The sequence below is a fragment of the Bombus impatiens genome, unplaced genomic scaffold, assembly GCF_000188095.3.
Source record: "Bombus impatiens unplaced genomic scaffold, BIMP_2.2 scf_0203, whole genome shotgun sequence".
In the NCBI taxonomy this organism is placed as follows: domain Eukaryota; kingdom Metazoa; phylum Arthropoda; class Insecta; order Hymenoptera; family Apidae; genus Bombus; species Bombus impatiens.
Window position 1 is genome coordinate 81,580 of NT_176622.1, and position 15,422 is coordinate 97,001.

General features: G+C 37.0%; 1 protein-coding gene across 7 annotated transcripts in view; it reads right to left on the reverse strand.

Annotated features, from left to right (window-relative positions):
* The window catches only part of LOC100741458 (voltage-dependent T-type calcium channel subunit alpha-1G), a 109,139-nt gene that overhangs the window by 75,892 nt on the left and 17,825 nt on the right, over positions 1-15,422 (reverse strand). For all 7 annotated transcript variants that reach the window (XM_033319718.1, XM_033319716.1, XM_024366265.2 and 4 more), the window contains exon 2: positions 1,038-1,149. In XM_033319718.1, the coding sequence (XP_033175609.1) occupies positions 1,038-1,149 (112 nt within the window). The remainder of the gene's footprint in view (positions 1-1,037; positions 1,150-15,422) is intronic.

Below are 15,422 nucleotides of genomic sequence, written 5' to 3' on the forward strand. Positions count from 1 at the left end.
ACCCGAAACGAGGCGAAAAACGGGTTAACAACTGGGTAAATTCTATACGCATATTCTGTATGGCTTGATAATTAAGTCGTATCACTAATTAAAATTATTCAGCGTAGTCGCGCACGCTGACATAAAAACAGCGAAAGAGAAAGAGCGTTGCGATTTCATCGCGCAAGCTGCAGTCGAAAGTGCAGCAACCTATAAATCGTGACGCACGGAATTGTAATTGCAACCTTTTGCCAAGGTAAATCTGAGCTTAACACCGCACCGTGACAAATGAAAACGAGCAGATAAAGGCCACCGAGATTCAATTATATCTTTTCTGGCCTTTCTCTTTTTCTTTTTTCTTTTTTTTTTCGTTTTTTCAATTATCACTCGTAATTAACGATAGCTGCAAATGGCTTTCACAGATACGTATGAAGAGTACGCAAGGAAAGCGTGGCAAATCCATATTTGCTTTTTTGACTTTCGATCATTTATTGTAAATTTCATACAAACGTTCACGAATATAACCGAAAATGGATGACAAGTTTACGAAATTTTGTAAACAATCGAATAAAGAATAGTTTTCGCAATGTCCAACAGGCCGGAAAAATATGTGTTCGGTCGCACAATCGATTAAAGGGGACAATTTTAGCGAGGAAAAACTTTGAAATCGATCACTGAATTTTTTAATTGCTAATCGTGCTCTTCGGATACGGACTCGAATATTTATAATCGACTATGAAAGATTCGAATAATATTGCAGTATATTCTTTTATAAATATTAATTTCCATGCGAGAAAAGAGAAGCAGTACGTTCAAATATTTGAAGTAGATTCGACAGATTCCACCGAACTGTACAGACTCCAGTAGTTTCAGCTATGTTAAACTAGTCTGATTCTAACGTTCTCTATCTACTGCGCACAGTGAAATCAATGTTTCAACAGAGACTCGCTTGCTATCTTCGAAGCTGGCTATATTAAAATCTTTAAAATTATGAAAAATTTTGAAAGAAAGTAGCTATAAAAATGTTCATATATAGGGAGATAAATAAATATACGTACTTGCAATATTTTACAGCGGTTTGTCACACACTGATCGTCGACGCACGGTTGGTACATTCCCAGTGTAATGCAGTTTAAAAGAATTACCATCATGCTCACTCTTTCGAACCACGTGATCATACTATGTTAAGGAAAATAGTTTTCTTCCGTTTTGATAATTAATTAACGCTAACCACAAATTATCCCGATGAAAGTTACGTGTTATCGTTTAAACACGAACAAATAGGATTGTCTATAATCGTTCGAAGGGTTCCACGTGTCAGCAAGATCAACGCTGTATGTTGAATGAAAAATGCGTTTAAATCAGTTACAACACGAGTTGGCAAAACTACGTAAACACTATTACACAAATTAATAGAAATCTGACAATTCTCATAAATGAAATATCGTCTTTTAACTTACGATGTGATTTAAACATCTATCGATCTTTTGTTAATAATTACACGCATAATGTAATTCGCGTTCGTGATTAAAGATATAACAATTTGTGTCGAAATTAACAATTTTCAAATCTTTAATACTTCGAATTAATGGGAATAAATTTTGTTCCATTTTATATTCCAATAACATCGAATCACTGAGACGCCTTTCTCTTGCAAGAACGAGATTGTTAGCTGGAACGTAGTTGTACGGCTTCGTTCGTGTCAAAATATTCTGCCATTTAGTTAATTACGGGGAGCACTGTACGTAGCTAGCAATTACGAGACAGAGCTCTTGTCAATTGTTTCTGTAGGTAACGTTAGTTAATTAGAAATTCATTTTTATCGTGATATTAATTGCAGTCTGTAATCTGAAAACAAAGGCACACTGTCGTTCATATTAATCACTGTAAGTAAGAATTTGCAAGACAAACAGCTTCTGAATATCTCAAATGAAAATGTTTCTTAAAATAATTTATATTTGTACGCTCATGTGTCTTTTCGTTAAATTTTTAATAAATTATTCTATCCGTAAAATTGGTTAAAAAGAACACACAGCAAAATTCGATCCAGCTGCACTAGCTCGAATTATCATACGTTAAGAAACTACATATATCACATTACGTCCACTTTTTTCTTTAAGGGGGTGTCCTGAATTAACTAAAAAATATAAGTAAAAAAGTTCGTCGAAAAGTTTATTTAAATAATTGTTATAGCAACTTAAATTTGATTTCTTCTTTTTAAAAAACACAATTTTTCTTTAAACCCGCCAAAATTTTTAATTTCACACTATTTTCTGCCTTTTTTTTTGTTAGTTCATCGAGAAGAAAGATATATAATAATTTAATCCTTTTTTGGTTTTTCGTTTCACGCCGATTGAAAACTGCAGCCTATGAAATAGCCTTAGAAATCTGTTATAATTTTTTCTTACTTTACAAAAATTTTTTTGCATTCGTTAAATATACAGGGTGGTTGGTAACTGGTGGTACAAGCGGAAAGGGGGTGATTCTACGTGAAAAAAGAAGTCGAAAATATAGAATAAAATATTTCTTTTTTTTTTTAATTTTTCCATCGAGACAACGATCTACAGTGAGATCCGTTATAACGTACCGCACGCGTACCGAGCGAAAATTCAAAGTCGATTTTCTCGAAAACAAAGCCTCGAACGAAAAATATTTATTCTATATTTTCCACTTCATTTTTCGCGCAGGATCACCCTCTTTCCGCTTTTACCACCAGTTATCAAACACCCTGTATATAAAGCTATACCTCAAAATTCAATAACTTCATTCCCTTCTAAAAAAAAATCACAAAAGGTTGTTAGAACGCTGTTTTAGAACATTCTAATTCAGGGCGCCCTCTTAATATTAAAATTGTCTACGTCCATAAAGGTGATGTGATATAAATAACTAATTGTCAGATAAAAATTTGTTTGTTTTTGAACAGAATACGCTTGCACTATATACCGCCCTCTTAGATGCAATTTTCATATTTCAAGGGAGAAGCGTACGAAATTGATAACGTAATTTTTGTAAAGCTTCGAAGCTTGCGAAGCTTGTAGGAGACCTCTACAAAATTGTATTCTCCGAAGTTCGATGAAATTTTGGAAACAATCGTTGCAAATGCAACATGCTATAGCGACACTCTCGTTGGCGAAATTGCATAAAAAACGAAATTTGTTATCGTGCCCCGTAGAAGATAAAGCGAAAGAACTGACTGGCTGCTTTTTACCGTTTCTCTTGGACCAATCGTAAAATCGATGGATTTTTCTCTTTCGATGATGATCCTGTCTCCCAACTAAATTCTATTTCAATTACTAATTATTAATCAATTATTAATATGTATATTATATGAATATAACGTAAATATGCTTTCGAGTTGGATCTTCGATAAAAATCAAACAAGAAGAAAAATAACGCGTAAAAAGGAGGAAATTTCAGTAAGTAAACACATTTGGAGAACAACCCCCGAGAGTAGAGTTTCGAATTTTGAGAACTTCTCGCCACTAAAATATGCGAAAAATATTCATGCTTCAAAGTTGCACGAAACACATTATTCATGGAACTTTTTGTCACCTTCAGTGGACGGGGGAAAAAATACGTTTACCATTCAAACTCGATTTTTTACAATTCCACGACTTCGGTCCTCCTACCATCTCGTACGATGACCAATGAACAACATACGTACGACGTTCTGTAACGCGTTATCAGATGGCGAGTCTACGTACGCAAATTTATATCAATCTGAAGACAATGATTTGAAGAGAGCGATACCGAAACGGAATGAAAGACGAAGATGGCTGAAATTAATTTTTAATTCTCACGCATGTACCCTTGAAACGTCTGCAAATGCATTAACATCGGTCATCTATATAATTACGTAAAAAAAAAAAATGAATACGAAATTTAAGGAAGAAAAGAAGAAAGAAGAAAAGAAGAAGATGGAAAGATGATTCGTTCAATTTACGATACACGCTTCGTTAACAAGTCGAAATGAACATCGTCGTTCTTCCGCGGTAATTCGATTATGAAATAATTGAACGAGCTGTTATCGTAAAACAATATTACCCTTCATTTCCCTGGCTGTTACGTTCAATTGATACAACGACTGGACCAAACTGATGGTCCCTTTTTTTTTTATTTCTTCCCGATAATTTCTTGGCCTCTACCAATAAGGGGTCAGATATAGCGATCAGGGGTCAGCGAATGCTTTACACGCTGGAGACCGTTCGAAACCGCTATTACCACCCTGTCACACCAATTTAGCCGGTGTTCTACCATTTCGCCATCGTGTCGTCACAAAACGATCGATCGATAAGACAAGGCGCAACTGTAATCTTACAGATCGATCACGGTTGCCAAGTGACTATTACCTAAACACTATCCTCCTCGATGCGTGACTCGAGCTTTCACTCGTGTCGGATAAACCACCAAATGATATTTCACTGGTAATCGACGAGAGAGTGGACATTTTTTGTCCAGCTCGTTCACAAGAGCGTGCGGAGACCGTCGGTCACGCAGACTGTCACGTTTCTAGAGTAAATAGAGTCGTCGTGAAATTTATGGGACGATAGCGAAGCTTGACAAGACGCGGATAGACGAGGATTTTCCTAAGAAATTATCGATAAATCCGAATCTAACAGAGTGATAAACGAAAAATGAGTGTGAAAGAGTCAGCGAGATTCTCTTATTTTTCTGCTGATTTTTCTTCTTCTCAATTATCGTTCGTAATTGATAGATCCAAGCACTTAAAAAGTGTATTACACTTCTGGTCAAGGGATCGAAGTGCCCTTTACCTTTTGAATGAACGTACGTTCTTGCGCGAGTTTCTGAGAAATGAGAATACCGTGATTGTAACTTTCATTTTTAAATGTAATTAATTATAGTTTCGATACCATGGAGAATCAATATTTTTGTGTAATCGAGAAAGTGATCGCTTTAAACTTTTGCAGGATATTAAAATTGGTCCACTAGATTCGATTACGTTAACAAGTAGATCAGATTTAACCTGAACGATTCCAACTTTCCACATCTATCACTTTCTTAACAAAAATTTCTCCTTTGTTTAAACCATTTTTCTTGACCATCTTCGAGACTTATTCGTTAACACTAGAACTATCATACCAGTCAAGTCGACTGGTTCTACAATTTTATTTGAAAATTCCTATTTCGTGTTATATCTTTTTCCGCAATGATGTAATGACTCTCGCAACGATAACTAAAAGAATAATATAATGAATTTTATTTTGTTTTTTATATACTCAAACCCAAAATAATTTTGTATCAAGGCTATTTATACCAATACCAGTGAAAATGACTGGTTCTTGTCGAAGTGTTAAAAGGTTCTGCAATCTGTTTATCGAACCACAATTAACCAGTTTCCTCGTTTTGTACATCTTGCCACGCGTTTTTAAAATTTGTACTGCGTATCGTTCGATATGACGATATCAGTTATGAGGAAAATTGCGGATCGATCGCTAGATCGCTAGATGCTAACCCTAGAAATACCACATCAGTCAATATGACTGGTTCTACAATTTTATAAATTTGTCAACCCTCGTCTCAGGATCATGGTCCTGGATGGATTAATAATACGAAAAATGTACCACATAACATGGAATTGCTTCTGTAAGAAAGTAATAAATCAATAAATATAAAAATATTCTATTATTACGTATTTTTTAAAGACCAGTCATTTTCACTGGTTTCGATAGAAATAGCTTCGTGTTAACTATCGGCTGTTCTAGTGTTAAAGGTCTCGTTCATCGTCTAATTATCCCCTAAATTATACTTGACTAAATTTTGTAGCAGATATGCAAATAAAAATCGATATACACGCGCTTCGTAATTGTAATATTTAAACAGCAGTTTCCACGCTGTCGCCGAAATCTCGATAAAACAAATATCGTACACACGTTCGATCGATAAGACGGGATCTTAATAAATCCTTTGGATTCTGAAAATCTTTATTTAATGCCGGGACACGCCGTGTTTCTAAATAAGAGAGTCATAAAACTGTGGGAACGATGGCGAACGCCAATAAACGACAATTCTCCGCGAGATTCATCGAAAATACATCGAAAATAATTCAAAGCGAGAGAAGCTATAAGCAGTTTATCACGGACATATTCCCCTTGTTTTGTGTAATGTCGACAGTCATAAATTTTACATAGATGCTATGCAAGAAACTTAGTGGAAAAGCAGGCAAGCGAATATAACCACCGATAGCGAGACTCGGAAACTTGGAAAACTTAGCGATACGACGATTTTCGTCGCCAGCATTACGTTGCCTCGCGTGTCTAATAAACTGCATAGAAACTAGGTGATTGACCAACTTTCGTTTGTAGCGACAAAGAGGAATGGCACGCGCGTAGTAACGCGTACTCCGGGAACAATGTTATCGCGTATCCCTTTGTCGGAAGATTTACAACTCGCAAGGACGAGGCGAGCGTAAAAAATTCGAATCGTGGAAAACGTATCGTATAACGCGAATGTGACGAGCGTAGAAAACAACATCGTCGCGTGAACTGGCGTTTTATAGGGTAATAAAAGGCGGTGAATTTCGAGCTGCAAGGGAAAAGCGCATGAATCGCGCGACGCTACACGCAACGCATCGTTCCGACACGATACGTTAACAGGCCACTGACACTACGTTGTTATGTGGCTTTCTACAAAGCTGATGGCCTTCACCACATTCGAACGTTTCTCGCGTGAAGATGCTAATCTGACGAGACAAAATGTCTTTCGTTACTTTCGCTCTTATACTCCGATCGACATATTAGAAGTACACCTCGTCAGATCGATAAGATCGTTAACGAGTTGCGCTTGATTTTTCACTTCGTTTCTTTAGGTTGTCCGAAAAGTTTCTTTCGTTTTGTAAAGAAATAATAGGCGCACAATGTTTTTTGTTTTATATTAATTTATTGTATTATACAGGAACGTAATAATAGAAATAGAACGAAATGGATCGTACCTGATTCGATAAAATAATATAAAACAGAAATTTTTGTTCATCTATTATCACCTTATGAAACGAAAGAAACTTTTCGGACGACCTAATATTCATCGATATGTGAAATAGTACCAGGTTGCTTCGTGTTTTATCCATGAAACAAAATGTTTTCCATTATTTGCACTTTCATCTTTATTTTATAATGCAATTCATATATCGGAAAAAGCCAGCTCTTTGCATATAAGAGATAACATACTTAACCCTTTAACCTATAACTACGAGCATAACCCGTATTAGATGAACGGGCATAACACATATTAAAAGATCGGGCATAACCCGTATTACACTACTACGCGGTCAATCTAACCTAGCATATAAAATTATGCATATCTCGACATACCTATTAGTGAATTTGGATATTTCTTCTTTAACTGTAGCTAACTTAAGGTCGCCATGTACCGTTTCGTTGGTAACACACTAAGTTGCATCTATTAAGGATCTTAGAGTTTTTCACTGGAATCGAATTGAAGAATTTCTGTGTTGGAATTACTCGCTGTTCCCCATAGTTGGATCCCATAGGTCCAAACAGGTTTAGATATGGCGATAACCGAGTATGTAGCTGATTTGTCCTACAGGCGACATATTAACCCTTCGCACATGTGTGCAAAGTGTGACTCGACGTCAGTTTTTATCTCAGCAGCTCCTTTGTCGACGTTCTTTCATGTCCACGTTTTTCTGTGAAACGTGCGAAAGAAATGTTGAGAAAAATATTTGGTTGGTATGATCGCTAGTTCCTACATGTTAAGTTGGTACGACTTCTAACGACGCTCCTTTGTCTTTGGCGTTGGCCCAGTGTTAATTATCTGAGTGTACCCGGTGTGTTCATATGGCTGTACATGGTGGTGAAATACAGGACGTAAAAACTGAATCTGTGTGAATCAATAAATATCAAACTCCAAAACCTACTTAATAACAAGAAAAGCAGGATTGCATCCTGGACATTGTTTCAAGATATCTCATACACTCAAAAATTGCAACAATGGTGTGAATAAAACTGGTATTTAAGCGAATTTCTTTCTTCCTTTATTTATTTAAATTGTCTTATTTCTTAGTTAAAGTAACTTTCAAATAAAACACTTAAAAGCCTTGGGAGCTGTTCGTAACGAAATTGAAATAAAATTTGCAGTGCAAAGGGTTAAAGAATGGCTTCGATACACGATAGAAGCCTAGATTATTCGAACGTCTGTGTGTTGGTAGAGACAATCCCGATAGAATGGCTGTATTATTCGACTGTCTGGGTATTCTACTATTCGAATGATTTAGTATCCAAATATTCTGCTATCTGACAGATTAATAATAATATTTGATAATCGATAACGTCGATAATATTCGGTACAATAAATAGTTGCACGCGTACTGTGACGTATAACCCAACTTTGAAACAAATTTAGAAGCTGCGCAGGGAAAAGGAATGTCAAGTATCTGAAGTATCTCTCGTACACACGCGTTCTCATCGCTGCGTTACGATCACACGTTTTCGTTGAAACTTTCGGTTAAAACGTCTTTCGTCTTAAACGCGAGTGTAAATGAAACATAATTTATACGTTGAAATTGTCAAATTACGTGTTTACGATAATTTCGTTATAAACAAACGCTATTCCGCTTCTGCAGTCCGCAACAAATAATCGTTTCTTATTCAAATTCGTTCTCATCCATGTATTTTATTTTTATACCTCTGGAATGCTGTCCTTTTTATGCATAATCGATGCGTACAATGATTAATCAATATCTTTCATACGACGTGCACCGTGCAAGAAGACGTTACACCGAGTAGACGTGGCAAAATGGTTAGCTTCGAACTGACGCGTCGTTGAAAGGGTTAAGGGCAAGGGTGGTAAACTTGGTCGCGTGCTGAATTACACAAGGGGGTTCCGAAAGTGGAGTTAACTTATTGTCGAAAGGACTAAAGCCTGAGCTTTGCGATGCTACAGACGAGCGATGTACCATTCGATGAATTTTGCCTCGTAAAATTGTTAGAAATTGTGACAGCTGATGACGATATTTTGATCATAAATCTTTATAAGATCGAGAAATGTCTTCTTCGTTAACGTGGTTGATAATTGACAAAAGAACAGAATTCGATGGATGATGGTAATCTATCGGGTTGGCAACTAAGTGATTGCGGATTTTGTCATTAGGTAGTATTGACGAATCTAATACGGGCTATGCCCGTTCACCTAATACCTAATAGTAGGTTAAAGGGTTAAGTATGTTATCTCTTATATCCAAAGAGCTGGCTTCTTCCGATATATGAATTGCATTATAAAATAAAGATGAAAGTGGAAATAATGAAAAACATTTTGTTTCATGGATAAAACACGAAGCAACCTAGTACCATTTCACATATCGATGAATATTGGGTCGTCCGAAAAGTTTCTTTCGTTTCAGAAGGTGATAATAGATGAACAACAATTTCTGTTTTATATTATTTTATCGAATTAGGTACGATCCATTTCGTTCTATTTCTATTATTACGTTCCTGTATAATACAATAAACTAATATAAAACAAAAAACTTTATAAAACGAATATAATTATAAAACGAAAGAAACTTTTCCAACAACCTAATATAACACATACGAGTAAACATATAAGCAGCGACCTAACTTGGATATACTGTTAATCGGTGCTACGTATAATACTATTCTTTTGAATCTTATTCTTACTACTGGTAATCAGCATTGTCCTAAATGAAGATACGTTATCTTTAATACTCCAGGCAAATTGCTCCAATTCTCATTACGCTCTGTACGAAGTAGCGCAGTCTTTTCACATGCTCTTCGCTTTTGTATTTCGCCTGCTGTTTTTATTAAGCGTCATGATATATTTTTATATTCGTATTCGTAGAAACGCAAGCGAATTATCTCGTTGCAGGTAATTCTGAATCTTCCTGCGCAAGTATATTAGCCTGGAATTTTGAAGTTGCCAAATTCCAAGGGTTAACAAATTAAACGCGGCGGAAAATCTTCATTTGCACAAGGTGTTTGCAAAATAAGTAGCGTCCGGAATTAAGCGTGTCGCATAATGGAAGAATATTTTTCCACTTTTGTTGATTCGTGCGTTAAAAGACGGCGGAATTACGTGGTATGCGAACGGTATACTTTTGCACATTAACCGGCTCGTTTTTCAATAAAATATTCCTTTACGCGGCAAGATTAACAAAGCCGAATTTACTTCGTTTTAATCGCTTCAAGCGTAAATGGGACGATGTATTTTTAATAGAAATTTTACGACACGCTGAAAGGGCCAACGTTTCTTACGATAATCAAATATTAAGCTTAAGGGATTATCTTTGAATTATTGGCCACTCAAGATCCTAGAGTTACGAAGGATTTTTATTTATTCAACGTGCTTTAAAGTAATATTTTAATTACCACTCTTGCGCAAGAAACCGATCTTTCTTCGCCACTGTTATTCATTTACGCTTTAGAAACAGCCGGATATTTACTATAACGTTGTCGACGTTTATAGATACAGCCGTGTGAATCATAGATGATGCTTTTATTCGAATAAATTATTCGGAAGTTGTCGTATAAATCTGAAATTAATGGTTTCTCGCAAGACAAGCAAATCTCTTTCTCCTTTTCCCTCTTTATTTTATTTATCTGTGTGAGGAAATTCGATACACGGACAACCATACTCTATACGCACGGCGATAATTATTTTTAATGTACCTTTCTATCTTCTTTTTTTTTTTATTAAAATAAGATACAAAGTACAGAAACATTCTACTGTTTCCTTAAAAATTTAATTGCTCAATTAATTGCTATTTTCATATAATCGTATGTGCGTCACGTTTAAGAAAAAAGGACAAGGCAGACTATTATGCGATCTATTAGCATGAAGCATCGACTCGTGTCAAGATCGCGCGATCATAGGTTAAAGTAGGTGTTAAATTGATCGCGTACGATTAATTCGTAGATTAGCGAAATCTCTGTTCTTAATGCCGTTTAATTGCCGTCCGTAGATTCGCATGAAACGCTTTGCAAAATTGTCCCAACGATTTAAGCCGTATGAAATAAATCCATTGAAATAATTTACGTGAACTTCCTTTAATCGAAATTGAATTTAACTTTATCTCGCTGGCCGCTCGTTTATCACCGACGACTGTAAAATAATTAACCGCTGTAAAAATTGATCGCGAAACGAATGAAATTCGGCGAGTGAATCTTTAGGCAACGCGAACAAAGCCGATTGTATTGGCCGAGCTAGTAAGAAGAAAATGGTAAAATCATACGGCACAAGTTTGTAACTCTGTAACTTGACATTTACCAGTTCGTTACTATTATTAGTTAGTAAATCATTGTGCACGAGGGCCCCGTGAATAATGTTGTTGACGCAACCGTTGCGTCATTCCTTTCGTATGTTCCGACGAGATGACTTAATATTAAGAAAATAAGAAAGAAAAAAAAAAACGCCGCGAAAAAAGAAGAAAAATCGACGATGCGTCGAAAGCAGAAATTATCGAGTCAAACACATTTTTTCTTTTTCCGAGCAAAATTTATTAAAAGTACAGACGTTTCCAACGAAAAAAAAAAAAAGAAAAAAAAGAAGAAAAAGAAAAGAAACTGTCAAGTCGCGTGTTCTATCAGTGAATGTGATAAATTGGCGTAAATTGAGCATGCAGTATTATGGAAAAGCCAGTCGAAGAAGGTGGATCCCTTCATACTTCAGGCGGGCTAACGTTAGAACTGGATCTGACGTTGATGGGAAGGTGATAGAATTCCAAACATAAATTTCCAATAGGCCGCGCTATTGTAGGAACAGGCAGAAGCTTCCCGGCTCTCATTTTCACGGACATACATCAAACGAATTAGATCCGACGCGTTATACAGGCAGCGAGCTATTCGTTCTGCTGCTTGGAAAATAAATGCCGCGGGAATTCACAGCGAAGCTAAATAATTCGTAGGTCAACGCGATTTATGTCCGCATATTTCTCATCGAAAAATTGATCGAGTACGAGTCTCCGGTAGAACTGTACGTCAGAGAGAGGAATACGTCTCGTAGGCAATGATAGCGTTATGTAAAGCTTCATTGAAAGATCGGCAACCGACCGTTACCATCGCCAAACACGCCAAACTGGAAGCTTCTACGTGCAACCCACGTACAATTTATATATAGAATTCGATCAACCAACCCACCCTTCGATGCTAATGACAATTAACGTGTGCCTCGATTCAAGTTCTCGCGTGCTCTTCGCGTTTCTGTCTTGTATTACGTCGAGAGTCGGTCGAGCGATACACCTTACGAAACGAGATTCGTGTAATATCGACTTTGCTATTTACCATTGGCCCGTGTATTTTGTATCTTTCTTCCATCAATTTTGGATTTATACGTGTGTACACTGCTCGTCAAAAAGTTAGCCCGTGTGAGCTATCTTTAATTTCTCAATGACGCGTGTAAAGTTTTTCGTCTGCAACGTACAATGTCAAATAATTCGTTGAAATAATAATAATAATAAATAACGATCGAATAATAGTTCGTTGAAAATAATTAAAAATATTACGAGGTTTAGCGTGTAACAAGAAAACGTTGTTTTACTTTAAGAACGAAACGACAACACAATCTGTTAACACGTTTAGAAATTGCTCGGTAGTTCATGATCTATCAACGAGTAAAGATCACAGTACAACGTTATGCAAATTTGTAAGTATATGGAACGCGAGACAAAATTAAACGTGTCTGAAAAAAGCAAATTGTCGAACGAAAACGGCAACTGTTAGCAGTAGCTAAAATATCGAAAATAATAAGAAGAAGTCGTAAAGTAATTTCTTAATTTCTTAAAAAATGTTTCTTAAAAATGAAAGATAGCTCACGTAGGCTATCTGTTCGACGAGGAGTGTAGGTACAGGTTTTTCGAATAAATTTCGCTCTTTCGATGATGTACGCTCGCTGTTGACGCTGTATATGGATGTATAATGGTAGCTTAGGAGAGTAGGTTTTACGAAATATTATGTAACGTATACATTGTATACGTGTTATATAAAAGATTTTGAAATTTCGCTGCCACTATAATAAGACTCGGAGGATATCAACGTCATAGTGGTAAAATTTGAAGGAAATCCGGCAATATACGCAGAAGCTGCAAGATATTTAGCGCAAGTATATATTTCACGATGATCGTAAAAGACAAATTTCTGACAAATTGCGAGAATTCTGCACGCAGATGCGCGCCGTTCCGTTTAGAAAATCGATCGCCGTCGTCACGCGAGCCTCTGCTTACTTTCGCCGATATCTTTTATCGAATTTGAAAGCGATAGCCCCGATTTACACCGCTTTAAAGCTGATCAGGATGCGAACTTTTAAATGTGACGAATTAATCTTCGGGGAGAACAGATGGCGAACCTACTCGCACAAAGCGGAGAGACGTTGGCGCTCGTCGCTACGCGAAGCTTCTTCGTCACGGCGCAATAAAATGCACACGTCCTCACCAAGAGTTGGATAATCGAATCGTGCGTTTAGTAACCCTTACACGCGCACGTCCTTCGGATCCTTGTCTAAATTTATGACCCGGCCTCTACCAATCTCCGATAGTCTTCGACCGGGAGACTCCACCCTGCCACCCTCGAGTTCGGGGGTGTGTCGTTTTAGGTTCGAGAGACGACAGAAGTCGCTAATAGGAAGAAACCAGACTCTGCCGTGACTTATAAAAAGACAAGTTCTTTGCACTTGGGATAATTCCTATTGTCAGAGGAATTTTTCAAAATATCATAAGCGACACGTAGTTACCGAAGTGATCGATCTGGTGGTCTGTAAAAAGACACGCGAAATCGTTACAATTCGTTGAAAATCCATAAGACACGAGTTAAAAAAATCAGATTGAAACGAGGGAAGATGAAAATTGTTAGAATCGAAAAATTTGTTGGGGAATATTTGTAAGAGAGCGATTCAAGCTTTCTTAACAAACTTACTATCGACGATTAATCGGTGGAACGAAGTTAGCTAAAAACGTACGTACTTTAGAAGATATTTTAAAAATATATCAGGTACACTGAGTAGCGCGTACTTCTTTAATATATTTCTTCAGCTCTGTTAATTAATTTTTTAACGACTAAATAGACTTTACTTTCAAAACGCGACGCCCGTGCCTTTTGAAGAGGGCGCAACGCTTCCCGAAGTAGCTGCACCGCCTTTACAACTGGACATCGTATAGCTAAGTACGGTCAGAATTACGAACCTTTGATGTATGCAGCTTTCAAACGTCTGTTTCTTTACAAAAGCTCGCAGCTTCTTCTTGTATATTATTCATTTATGAAATCATTAATAGCCCTGTAAACGGTCCTCGAATCTTCCACAACATCGATCCTCGTATTTCATCTGTACATTGTAATTACGAAACGCCGCACGTGCTTTTTCCAAAGTGTCCGCTTTTTATTTTTTATCTTTTAGTCTGGAGGAAACGAAGAATAGCATTACGATAGAAACGCTGTCGTATAAGGATGATCGTCGAGTTTATAGAATTCAGGAGAAGATCGATTTAAGTTGAGCACAAAACAAAAGAAAGCAAGCAAAGTAACGAAATAACGGTCTTTCAAAGTTAAAAGTTAGTTTCGCGCCGCGAGAGAAGTTGCGTATTGGTAGTCACCTTAAATCCGAGTGAAAAAGTTAGAATATTTATTTACGGAGAAGTCACGCTTGTTCTGCCTTCCCAACACTTTAATCTTCCCTTGCACTTGCCTTATTCGGATACTACAACGAACTATGATATATCTTTGATCAACTTTTGCCTATACTGCAACTACTACTATCACGCGTTGTCCATACTCTTCGTAAATATAATACACAATGGATGCAGTGTCTATCGATGCGAATAAACAATTTTTCTATCGCTTTCCTCCGTGTTATCCGCAACTATCGCCCTCTTTCGCGTGTACATTAGCATACTTGAAGAATTTTTATTCATTTCGCTGTTCATAATTTTCGAGATATCAATCAGAATATCGAAGATATTGAAATATTTCACACCGGCGATACTTTTGGTATTTTATGAAACGTTGCCTATTTATCAGTTTTTCAACAAATTCTTCCCGTTTTCGATCGCATGAAATTAAAACGCATCTTTTTGATCGTAGAGTGACACTCGGATCAAAGATCCCCCGAAAATCTCTTCTTCGCATCTAACTCGAATCTATTTAGAAAATTCATGCGTCTGCAAGCTGACGAGAAGACGCGCGAGACATCTCCGACAGGCGGAACGGCAAGAAACTCGTAGCCTAAATATCTCATAGACGGAAACGAACGACTTAAACCATCTGCAAGTGCAAAAGACTGGGCGATGCGCGTGTAGGATGGAAATTGTCGCGAAGTTCTGACGATGGCAGAACCGAACGAGACGTTTCCTCGGACAAATCGCGAGAAAGCCGCCGCGTTATCTACTTTCCACAAACATACGGAGTGTGTCCGATCAATAAACGGCTGGCCTCCGCCAGGCTCTCTCCTCCGGTGTAACCGTCGAA